Source organism: Leucopleurus acutus (assembly GCF_964270905.1).
Source record: "Leucopleurus acutus genome assembly, chromosome: 12".
In the NCBI taxonomy this organism is placed as follows: Eukaryota; Metazoa; Chordata; class Mammalia; order Artiodactyla; family Delphinidae; genus Leucopleurus; species Leucopleurus acutus.
In genome coordinates, this window is record NC_139154.1 from 22,225,425 (window position 1) to 22,237,979 (window position 12,555).

The 12,555-nt window shown below is 42.0% G+C and overlaps 1 protein-coding gene across 1 annotated transcript in view; it reads left to right on the forward strand.

Moving 5' to 3' along the window:
- Window positions 1-11,878, forward strand: part of SLC9A2 (solute carrier family 9 member A2) — a gene marked incomplete at both ends in the record, with an annotated part of 85,376 nt that extends 73,498 nt beyond the window's left edge. Inside the window, 5 exons of the mRNA XM_082851689.1 lie at window positions 2,305-2,466; window positions 6,467-6,563; window positions 8,796-8,927; window positions 10,400-10,490; window positions 11,508-11,878. Of these exons, the coding sequence (XP_082707815.1) occupies window positions 2,305-2,466; window positions 6,467-6,563; window positions 8,796-8,927; window positions 10,400-10,490; window positions 11,508-11,878 (853 nt within the window). The remainder of the gene's footprint in view (window positions 1-2,304; window positions 2,467-6,466; window positions 6,564-8,795; window positions 8,928-10,399; window positions 10,491-11,507) is intronic.
- Between the last annotated feature and the right edge of the window lie 677 nt (window positions 11,879-12,555).

Consider the following 12,555-nt stretch of genomic DNA (forward strand, 5'->3'; position numbering starts at 1 on the left):
ACTTGATATGTTACAGGGTGTGGATCCAGGGAGGAATTGGGACCAGATGATCCAGTCTGCCTACGTGCTTACGGTGCACCTGGCACTGTTCTAGGCACTGGTGAGACAGGAAAACAAACAAACAAAACAAAAAACTGCCCATATGGATCACTCTAGTGCTAGGAGACAGAAAATAAAATAAATGAGTACATTATATAGCCTGTTAGAAAGTGATGAGTGCTATGGAGAAAAATTTGTCTGGGAAGTAGAATAGGGAGTTCTGGGAATGCAATTCTAATGGGATGGATAGGAAAGGCTCTTTTGAGAAAACGACTTTCAAGGAAAGACTTAAAGAAGGTCTGTGAACGAGCCCTGCAAGTGTGCGGGGAAGAGTGTTCTTAGTAGAAGGAATAGTAAGTATAGGGGCCTGGAGGCGGTAGCAGAGCTGGCACATTTCCAGGACAGGAATGACCTCAGAGAGGCTGGACCTGAGTTAGAGCAGCACAGCGCTGAGAGGGGCAGGTCCAAATGGTGCAGGGCCTCCAGGTCACTGTACTTTTACTCAAGTCAGGAGTTGCGTGGTTTGACTTACATTTTAACAGGATCACTCTGGCTTGTGTCGAGAATAGACCATAGGAACACAGTGGTGGAAGCACGGAGACCAACTGGGTCCTGTTGCAGGAACCCATTGAGAGATGATAATGCTGGGACCAGGGTGATGGCAGGAGAAATGGTGAGAAATGGTTCGATTGTTGTGTGTATTTTAATGGTGGAACCAACAGAAATTGTTGATAGAATGGATGTGGGGTATTACTTTGCTAGAGCTGCTTATAACAAAGTACCACACGGTGGTGGTTTAAGTAGAAATTTATTTTCTCATAGTTCTGTGGGCTAGACGTCCAAGGGCGAAGTGTCAGTAGATTTGGTTCCTTCTAAGGCTGTGAGGGAAGGCTCTGCTCCAGGTCTCCTTCCTTGACTTGTAGTGTCTTTCTTTTTACTGCTTCTTCACATGGTCTTACCCCTGTACGTGTCTGTGTTCGAATTTCCTCTTATAATACACACACCAGTCACATTAGATTCGGGCCCACTAATGACCTCATTTTAACTTAATCGAAATACAGTCACATTCTGAGGTCCTGGGAACTAGGACTGTAACATATGAATTTTTAAGGGGACACAGTTCAGGCCATAACATGGAATAGGGGAGAAGCAGGAGAATCAAAGGTGACATCAGGGTTTTTTACCTGGTGGAGTTGTCACTAGCTAAGATGGGGAGGACTTGGGAGAAGATCCTTCTGAGCACGCCAGGTTTGAGAGGCCTATGAGATGTCCAAGTGGAGACGCTGAGCAGGGAGCTGGACACTCATTTCTGGGGTTTGGGAGAGAGGCTGGAGTTGCAGACACAAATTTGGGAATTTTGGGTATAGAGATGCTATTAAAATCCACAAGGGGGCTTCCCTGGTGGCGCAGTGGTTGACAGTCCGCCTGCCGATGCAGGGGACGCGGGTTCGTGCCCCGGTCCGGGAAGATCCCACATGCCGCGGAGCGGCTGGGCCCGTGAGCCATGGCTGCTGAGCCTGCGCGTCTGGAGCCTGTGCTCCGCAATGGGAGAGGCCATGACAGTGAGAGGCCCACGTACCGCAAAAAAAAAAAAAAAAAAAAAAAATCCACGAGGCTGGACAAGACAGGAGAGTGAGTGGAGGTGGAGAAGGGGACCAGGACTGCACCCACTCCGACATAAGAGGAGAGAAAGAAGGAAAAGAACCAACGCAAGAGGCTGAGAAAGCAGTAGGAGGGAACCCAGGGGAGTGTGGTGTCCTGGAAGATACTGTTTTAAGCAGGACAGGTCAGGAAGGACTAGCAGTTGACCACTGGGTTTATTTCTTGGGGGTCACTGATGACCCCAGTATGAGTAGCTTCAATGGACAGTTAGAGGCAAAAGCCTGATCTGTGAATGTTCAAGAGAGAATCAGAGGAGAGCAATTGGAGAAAGGGAGTATTAACAACATTTTTGAATAATTTTGCTGAAGGGGGAAGCAGAGACATAGGAAATGTAGAAATATCTGCATTTTAATCTATAATTAGTGAATATTAGATACATGTATGTTGTGGCTATATACAGAAATATACTAATATGTGCTCTATATATCCATATATATTCAGGTATGCACATATAAAAATAAATATAATGATCAGACTAACTAAACACTGCTATTAAATTTCTTCCCTGGGAGTAGTGGAAATGATTTTATTGGTAAAACCAGGTTTTTCTTCTTAATCCGTGGCATGTTAATTAATCAAAGCTTTGCTTTTCTTTATTTCTAGGTTTAAGAAGTTTGATGACAAGTACCTGCGAAGGCTTTTGATTCGGGAGAACCAACCCAAGTCAAGCATTGTGTCTTTATATAAAAAGCTTGAAATAAAACATGCCATTGAGATGGCAGAGACGGGAATGATAAGTACTGTCCCTTCTTTTGCATCTCTGAAGTAAGTCCTGTTTTGCAAATGAAAGTTAGTATTACTAAGTATGTCTTTATAGTTTTGTGAAACCAGTAATAACAGCAAATTTGACTTATTTCCTAACATGATTCCTTAAGACCTCACAGCAGCACAAGATCCTGGTTAACACGTGAAAGCCTGGAAGTGTGTCCATTATGTTATGTTCTGTCATGTCACATCACCCCATGTTGTGTTATTGCAGAGTGGACCAGTCAGAAAGTACTTTGTCATGTTTAGGATGATTATGCCTTTATGATACTTGCTTTGGGCAATTCAGTGTGTTCTGAAAGTAAAGCCTCTTTAGCAAGCATTTTGAAATGGAATATTTTAAGGTGTGTTATAATTTGCAGTTATAAATATGCATGTAATTACAAAGCTATTTCCTCATGGATTATTTGCAGAGTCATAGTTTAAGTCTTGGAAAGATCATCAGTGATCATCTCGTGCAGTGGTTCTCAACCCAGGCTGTACATTAGAAAAACTGTAGGAGCATTTAAACAATACGTATGCCTGTCCCCACCCCCACCCAGACCAATACAATCAGGATCTCTGGGGTTGAGGCCCAGGTATAGGTTTATTTATAAGTATATAATGAGCATATGGAAGTTTCTAATATGCATCCAGGATTGAGATGCATTGACCTAGTCTGTCTCCCTAATTTTAAAAATGAGGAAAGGAAGACCCAGAATGTAGAGACTTAAAAGTCTTACAGCAGACTCTTACAGCAAATCCATAGCAGGACAGTAAATACAGTTAGCAGATTAGCAAACGAGTTTATCATGTAAGCATCATTCCTCCTCTACACAAAAATGACAGATTACGGGTTCCGCTGATTTCTTCTTTCACCGATGAGCCTGAAGCTCCTTTAAGCTAAAGGTCACCTAAATCAAAATGCCATCTACGGGACGGTTGAAATGAGAGAGGAAGCTCCAAATCACACCCAACCATATAAACTGTGATTTTTACTAGGACTATAGTCCCCTATAAAAACTGTGGTAGTTTACACAACCCAGAATAAAAAGAAGGTAGTGGTCAGGATGGCTCAGACATAAAGGCATTATTCTGAATTGGAAATGGTGGTGCTTGAGCAGAATGACTGCTTTACAGTCCCAGCTCTGCAAGTTACTCACTGTGTGACCTTAAGCTGGTCCATCTGTTTCCCTGATGCTGAGTTTCTTCAAGTAGAAAATGGGGCTAGACTTGATCCTACAGTTTACTCTAGCTTTACAATTTACGATCTTTCTTATGCACTGTTCCTTTTGTGCTTGCAGCCAGCAGTAATTCAACTATCCAGCTTCTCAAAAGGGAGCCATTGCCTTTGTGGTCATAGAAGAAGGAAATCTCACTTTTACCTCTGTTCACAGTTCATTTTGAAGCCAGTGGTAGAAGCCAGTAAAGGCAAACGTTTAGGGTTAGGGAAAGTAGGTAAAAAAATTAATGGATAGCTACATAGCTGGGTAAATGATTGCCATATTGACCATTCCACCTCTCCTGAAATGTTTTCTTTAGAGGAAGATAGAAGCAAAAAAGGAAGGCAATAGGGAGTCATATTTCTGGCAATAATGAACCGAGGGCCAGACCAACTACCTTCTGAGAAAACTAGAGGTAAAAGGACAAAATATGTTTCGTCCAAAGTATATTTTAAATGTCTGCTTGAAAGCTGGAGAGTACCCTTACAGTGAGGAATTTCTTGGCCAAGAGTCAAAAAAGAGGGAAGTTCAAGAGGATAGAACTGGTATTTGTTGCCATTTTCTCTCTGGAATACAGAGAATGTATCTGAGATTCTAAAAAGCTAAAACAGAGGTTTTGACAGACTAATTGGTCTTAGAGAATAAAATGGGAATTCAGAACCTACGAAGAAGGAGGAGCATTTGTATGTACTCAGCTCTAGGTTTTCCTTCAAAATCCTACACCTTAACCCTCAAAGGAAAGAAGGCCAGCCTAGAATTATCTCAATTCATGATTGTTTAAATCATCAGAGACTGAGATTGCCTCTATCTCAGCTGCTCAAGAGAAGTACATTTGAATCTTCTCTGGAGGAAATAATATTGTAAAGAGTGTTAAACTATCTCCATGATTTTTTTTATATATAATGTCTAGCACTCAATCCAAAATAACCAAGCATATGAGTAGACAAGGAACTGTGACTGAAAATATTGAGGAAAAGAGCAACAAAACATAGAGTAATAATAGGCACAAAGGGGATTCAGATAATTGATTTATCAGACAGTGACTTTAAAATAGAAATAATAACATGTTTAAGGAAAGAAAATGGCATTGACACTTTTGGCATCCTCATGGAGATTATATAAACAAAAAATATCTAAGTGGAATATTTGAGCTAAAAATAAAGTAACTAAATTTAGGATCTCATTTGGTAGGTAGAAAAACAGATTAGACACAGCTGAAGAGAGAAGTGATTAATTGGAAGACAGGACAGAAGGAAATAACCAGCATGAAGAAAAGATGAAAAAGAAATATATGGGATAATTTCATATATATATAGTGAAAAGTTCCAGAAGGAGATGAGAGAGAAATTGGTAGAAGCAATATTTTAAGAGATAATGACTGAGAACTTCCCCAAATAGATAAAGGATATGAACTGTGACAACCCCAAGCAGATTAGATAGGGAGAGAACCAAATGAGATACCTGCTAGTAAAACCACTAAAAGTAAAAAATACAAAGAGAACACCTTAAACCTACTCAGAGGGAAAAAGAGACTTATTTTCTTCAAAAGAGAAAAAAAACCTGGCAACCGATTTTTCAGCAAAACCAGTGGACACCCTTGGTAGCTTCAAAAATTCTGAAAAAATGTAACTGAACCTAGAGCTCCGTATCCTGCTAAAATATCCTTCAGAGAAAGTAGAGTTAAAACTGAGGAACTTCCTGCGCTTAGGAACACTAGACAGCACTTCAGAGCTATGCTTGGGGACCATGTAGAACAGCAAGATCACCCATAAAAAGCACAAAAATGTGAAAAACATGGCACTAAATAGGCTGTGAAAAGGACATTTTTTTTTTACAGCAAGAGAGCTGAGACAAGGGGGCAGATGAGTTTGACCTCATTTGGGAACGTGCATGCCCAGCGACTCAAGTTTTTCTCCACTTTGCACATGTCTGTGAATGACTAGGACAGTGCGATGAGTACTGATAATGTGTTTATAAATTTTAGCGAGTAGTTGAGCTTGCAAATACGGAATCCCTGAATAATGAGGATCAATTGTATGTACATACATATTATAAATGGTGTCTTTGTAAATGTTTCTAATGAGGTATTTAAAAGAATAGACCATAATAGCAAAATGCAGCTAAAGTTTTTGTTGGGAAAAAAAATCCTATATTAATTTATGGAGTATTAGAAATAATAAAGTGATAGCATTGCAAGCTACTCTGGTCTTTCCTCCTTAAATAATTGCATGAATAGACCCTGAAAAAACTTGTGCATGATTAAACTTGTATGAATGATTTTGACACTGAAATCAGTGTTTTAGATTTTTGAATTATTTAAAAATATTGAATAATTCCTAAGTGTTATTCTTTAAGATTTTTCTTCTTTTTTAAAAAAATTAATTAATATTTTATTTTTGGCTGCGTTGGGTCTTCGTTGCTGCGCGTGGGCTTTCTCTAGTTGCAGCGAGCAGGGGCTACTCTTCGTTGTGGTGTACGGGCTTCTCATTGCGGTGGCTTCTCTTGTTGCACAGCACGGGCTCTAGGCGCGTGGGCTCAGTAGTTATGGCTTGTGAGCTCTAGAACTCAGGCTCAGTAGTTGTGGCCAATGGGCTTAGTTTCTCTGCGGCACGTGGGATCTTCCTGGACCAGGGCTCGAACCTGTGTCCCCTGCATTGGCAGGCAGATTCTTAACCACTGTGCCACCAGGAAGTCCCAAGATTCTTCTTCTTAAATGATGATATTATATCTCTAAGAAAGAAAATTGATGAATTTGGTACATGTTGAATAGTAAAATATTTTTTTCTAAACTTTCACAGTGACTGTCGTGAAGAAAAAATAAGGAAGCTCACACCTGGTGAAATGGATGAAATTCGAGAAATATTATCAAGAAATCTCTATCAGATCCGTCAGCGAGTAAGAATAATTTACTTAGCAAAATATGTATTTGCCTTTGGCTAAAAATATGCCTTCAGATTAGATGCTGTCTAGTTACAGTGGCTGTTGTCCCACCGTCATGCACCCTCAGCAGGTCCCACACCAGACACCTCCTTCCCTCAGACCCACCCCAGGGTCTGTCCTTTTAGGGTACTGCCCTCCTCCCAGACATCTTGGTCAAGGCTCTAGGCTGGAGACCCAGGGAGCTGGGAGTTCTGCTACCAAAGGTTTGGAGATTAAAAAAAAAAAAAAAAAAAAAAGTGTGTTACCTAACAGTGAGGAAAGCAATTGATAGCTCTTTAAAATTTTTTTTAATGAAATAGCTTTATTGCTTAGAAGAAGCCTTTTAAAAATGTATTTAGCCTTCTTTGTTGTTCATAAAGTGCGATCGTTTCTTCCTTTCCCGTATCTTCTGAGTCACTTCCTTCAAACCATTTCCATTTTTAACACCTCGTTCTCATAGTTTGCTAATAATACAGTTAACAGTGCATACAGTTTGCCGAGCCCCATTTCTCTGCATCGCGTGTATTACCTCTTTTAATCCTCTAACAAGTGGTGTTATTATTGTCTCCATTTTACAGATAAAGAAACTGAGGCACAGTGAGGTGAAGTGGCACAGGGACACAGCAGTTGTCAGGGGTCCCAGTCACTCACATCAGGGTCACTTCCGTGGCTTCTTAGCTGGCCTCCCCACAGACCAGCCGTTCCATCCGACATTACGGCTGCTCCATTCTTTTCCTCAAGCCCCTTTTAACGCAGCATCCTCCTATTTAAATGAGACAAAGCCGTCGCGGCTTTCAGGCTAAACTAACTATTCTTTCAGCCTTTGGGATCTATTTTTAAGTTCCCCTTTCTACCTCTCCCTCAGCCACCCAGACACCCACGGAGGACAGGTCTGAATTCATTCTTGGACTGTGTTGCTCTCCCCTGTGTCTCCACTTGGAATGTCCCACTTCTTCCTGTCAGTCCATCCATATTCTCCAATTTTTAAGGTTTCCCCAACGCCCTCTACGTTGTTCCCAGACCTGTCTTTGAATGGGATAATAGCACTTAGAGCTCCTACATGCCACGCAGTTCTAGTATCTCCTTTCGTGATTTAGTTATTATTTTGTTAGCTTTCAATGCCCAACTAAGATAGCCAGTTCCTCAAGGCAGGAATTGAGTGCTCTTCTGCATTACTTCTGTTTATCTCTGCTAGGTCTGATATAGTTCTGGGGATAAGGGTATTCCCAAGAAGTACACATTATTTCTATCAGAAAATGAATTTAATTACTAAATACAATTTATTTTAGGAAGTGGATTTCTCTAGAGCTTGTAAAACTAAAAATATTATGCCCTGGACAGCCCTCGTTTATAAATTGTATGGCTTCAAATACCAGGACATGATCATTACTGAGGGAATCAGCAGCTTTTCTCAATTTGAAAAGAAGAAATGTTCTTGACTTAATAGAGGGTCATGGCGCCACCAAGTGGCCCAAAGTGGTTGGTTTCTGTACTAGCAATTACTATTCAGTAGGGAAGGTATGAGTTGACTTGTGTTTTTCCCCAGCCACTACTGATGGGTAAATATAGACAGGGTACTTCAAGGTAGTCGAAGGTGCTTGATGAATTCGATCGTTTTCTCATTTATAAAGATCACACTTTTCAATGAAAAAAAAGTATTCACCGACTCTTATTAGAACATGAATTCTTCTTTTTTCTTAAGTAGAGGATTTTATTTGGTTGAATCAAATACATAGTTATTGAATACATGTGTGGATATATGTATTGACTATATCTATGAATAGAACAAAGCACTGTATTCCCTGCAGAAGATACAAACGAATAAAGTACAGCTCCTGCTCTGACACATTTAGACAAGACCACCACCATCACCATCTTCATCATAGCTAATAACAGTAGGTAATATCAATTGAGCACTTCTCTGTGCCCAGCACAGTTCTAAGGGTTTCTGTGACACCGATATATCATATATCTCTACAAATAACTTGAAATTACTACCACTGTTACCCTTAAGTTGAGATTTGGTAGAACATGAATTCGTTCAAAATTTGAAAGAATGTTAACTTCTATACTTCTTGTTTTCCCCCTCTGCACATTCATTGTTAAGTACCTATCAGAGGTACGAAGCCAAAGAAATGGAGTAAAGTTTTGGAATTTCCGGGCAGTGATCATCGTTTTTGTAATACGTTGCTTGTGTTTTCATTTCAGACTTTGTCCTACAACCGACACAATCTGACTGCCGACACGAGTGAGAGGCAAGCCAAGGAGATCCTGATCCGTCGAAGGCACAGCCTTCGGGAGAGCGTTCGGAAGGACAGCAGCTTGAATCGGGAGCACAGGGTAAGGGGGCTTCGTGGCCCTGGGACGCAGAAGGCTTCCAACAGCAAAGCCAGGATGGCCCTGGGGGGCTGATTCACAGGAATCCTGGGATGGAGCTCATCATCACGTCTTTCCAGACGTTGCTCGGACACCTATCACCTTCCAGACACTGTCTAGGCACTTGGAATACGTTGGTGAACAAAATGACAGAGCTCTTTTCCCTCGTGGAATTCACATTCTAGTGGGGGAGAAGGCCACCGGGAATGGACAGAATAAGAAAAGTATCTGTTATGTTAGACGCAGTAAGTGCTGTGGACAAAATAAACCTAAAAGGGCTGAGGAAGGAGATGGGGAAGATGGAGAAGGGTCATACAGGGTACAGTTTTTTCTTTTTTTTTTAACATCTTTATTGGGGTATAATTGCTTTACAATGGTGTGTTAGTTTCTGCTCTATAACAAAGTGAATCAGTTATACATATATATATGTTCCCATATCTCTTCCCTCTTGCGTCTCCCTCCCTCCCACCCTCCCTATCCCACCCCTCCAGGTGGTCACAAAGCACTGAGCTGATATCCCTGTCAGGGTACAGTTTTAAACTGAATGGAAGGGCCAGGCTTCATTTGGAGAGTCTTGTTTGACCTTTCCAGGGAGAGGGTGCAGCCTAAAGGGGGGCTGCCGTGCGTGCATGTGTGGAAACTTCTAGGAGGCCGTGTGTGTGTGTGTGTGTGTGTGTGTGTGTGTGTGTGAACGCGCACGTCAGGGGAGTTTCAGATGCTGCGTGCTCAGCATTCGACTTGGTCCAGGGCATTGCCATAGATAAGGAAGCCACTTTAAAAGGATATTCTGATTGATTGATCGGACATAGCAGGCAGTGCATCTCATTCTCAATAATGTTCTATACTGAGCTGTCAGAGACCAAAACGGTTATGTGTGAACAATATTATTTTTTTTAACATGTGAAATGTGGCAGCATCGATTAAAAGTTAAAGAAACTAGAGACTGTGGCTTTGGATGCCACAAGTGCCAGCAAGTTGGCTATAGTAATACTTTCTGTTCTGTCATTTTCAAGATTTGTGAAAGTAAATACAACTTAAACATGCTACATTTTTCATGTATCTTCCTCCCTATCCATGTAGGTTCTAAGTCTTTTTTAGCAATGCTTTTATAAGTGGGTGTTTCTGTAGCTTTTCTTTAAGAAAAGCCGGTGGTTTTCATACCTTGTTCCTAAGGGTCCCACTTCATTTCTGTTTTCCTTAGTAGTACTGATTTCCATGATATTTTAGGAGAGGTTTTACCTATTTTAAATAAAATGACTATTACTTGGAAATTTATTCCCCGTCCCTTCAGCTCCTCACCCAGTAGTTTCGGAATCCAGAGCTAACATTTTAATTTTTAACACCAAGGTTAGGTTTGACATAGAATTCTAAGCCCGTAACATACAGTAAATGACATGTGTGTCATCTGAACAAGGTTTTCTATTTTTTTTTTACAGGTTTCCACCTCAACCTCCCGATATTTATCCTTACCAAAAAATACAAAGCTTCCAGAAAAGCTACAAAAGAAAAAGAATATTTCTAATGCAGGTATTGAATACAGCTGGAGCAAAAAGACTTTAAACTTATTTATTAGTGTTTATAAAATAGAACATTTTTCCTTCTTTTTTAAGGACAATGAGTTCAGTCATTTGCAAATCTATAATAATTTGGTGACCTTTTATTAGTGTTGCATCCTTTTGGAATGGCGTTCTGTGCACGTTATACGTAATTCAATCAGTTGTTTGATTCTATTCAATGTAGCAAAAGCAGATGTCACTGTGTGTGGCTGATGAACAGGTAAATAGAAAGCTGTCAGTCTTCAAAGGTTTAAATTTAATTCTGTTACTCTTACAACATTTCTAACTTTAAATGTTCATAATAATTTTAATATATTTTCATAAAGGCAACTATATAATTGACTTCTGGCTGTAATTATTAAAGCTTTGACCTGACGGCTAACATCTCTTCATTTGATGGTAATCTTTATGTAGATTGCAAGCCATATTGGTGTTTTGACCATTTTATGAAAATATAAAGGAAATAAAGCTGTGCATGAGACTGTACATCCTAGATCAAGACAAGAGTCTTCCTAATAGCAGCTAATTACTGATCTGTCTACCGTGAGCCAGACACTGAACTGAGCCCCCGGGGCCGTTCTGACGGGGCAGGTGAGCGCACAGCTGCCGCCAGGTGGTCTCAGTTTGACATCCAGCTCCACCACTTACTAATATCTTTTGAACCTCAGTTACTTCGTATGTAAAGTGGGTGGTTATGAGGATTCAGTAGGTTAATGCATTTCAAAGTGCTTAGGACAGTGGCTGGCACATGGGACGCTCTTGAGAATTAGCAAGAGTACACACTTGTGGACACGCGTGCTCATGGGACTTATGCACGCGCCCAGGACTCAGCTGGAGTCGGGGTGAGCCCTCTGGCCTCCCTGCCCGACCCCCAGAGCCCCAGGGAGGGCACAGCAGGTGCCAGACTCACAAATGTATTGGCCAGTCGCCTGTAACACCTTCTCCCTAAAAGGCCCACCCACGCTGTCCTTCTTTTGCTCTCTGGCAGGTGGCAACAGCAGTGACTCAGACCCAGACGTCGGGACCACCGTCCTCAATCTGCAGCCCCGAGCCAGGCGCTTCTTGCCAGAACAGTTCTCAAAGAAGGCCCCCCAGGCCTATAAAATGGAATGGAAGAACGAGGCAGATGCTGATTCCAGGCAAGCGCAGCCCTGCGGCTCCCCAGCTGCCCACAGCAAAGAGGGGGGCCCCCAGGCCCCAGGCGTGCTCTGCCAGCCCCTCCTCTCCAAAGGCCACTTTGGCTCCATGCGGGGCGACCATATGAACGAAGGCATCCGACCCAAGGCGCCACCTAGGCTGGTCCGAAGGGCATCAGAACCTGGAAACCGGAAAGGTCGATTCGGGATTGAGAAGCCTTAATGGAAATGGCCAAAGCAGACCTGGGGGGACCGGCCCTGCCCAGCTGTGGCTGGTTACCCAGCAGCCTGACACAGCAAGGGAATCCACTTCCAACCCTCTATGCACCTAAATACTGTCCTTGGGCGGTAGAGCCATGCCTTTGATCCATGGGGCGAATGCTTATCCCAAGAAGCAGAAAATCAAAGAAACAAAAGCCCCATAACATGTCTCATAGGACCTGTTGCTAGCAGTTGCATTCTGTGCAAGCCTGAAGAAAAAAAAGCCACGTGTGCCTTTATTGAACTTGAAGGACAGAACTTGAAATTTTTAACACACCCTTGTTGGTGAAAGTTTTAATATATACATATATGCCTCAGATTTTATTTATGAAAAAATATGTATATCTGTAATTAGTTTTTCAGTGAACGGCACTGAAAATACTCAGAACACCTTTCCATGGCATCCAGGGCAGCTCCTAGAGGATGGGGGGCATCAGCTCAGGGTGGAGGTGTTTCCTGATCCTGAGCTGACGCCAGTTGGTTAAGGAAGAGCACGGCACGGAGCAGAGACCCCTGAGGATGGCAACAGCCAGAGCATCTAGGCAGAACCTCGTGGCCTGGCTCCCAGACTGTAGCGCCTGTGAAATGACGAGAGTCAGCTGGTTTTCAATTTGTTCCTCGTTCTACCGCGTGTTTTGG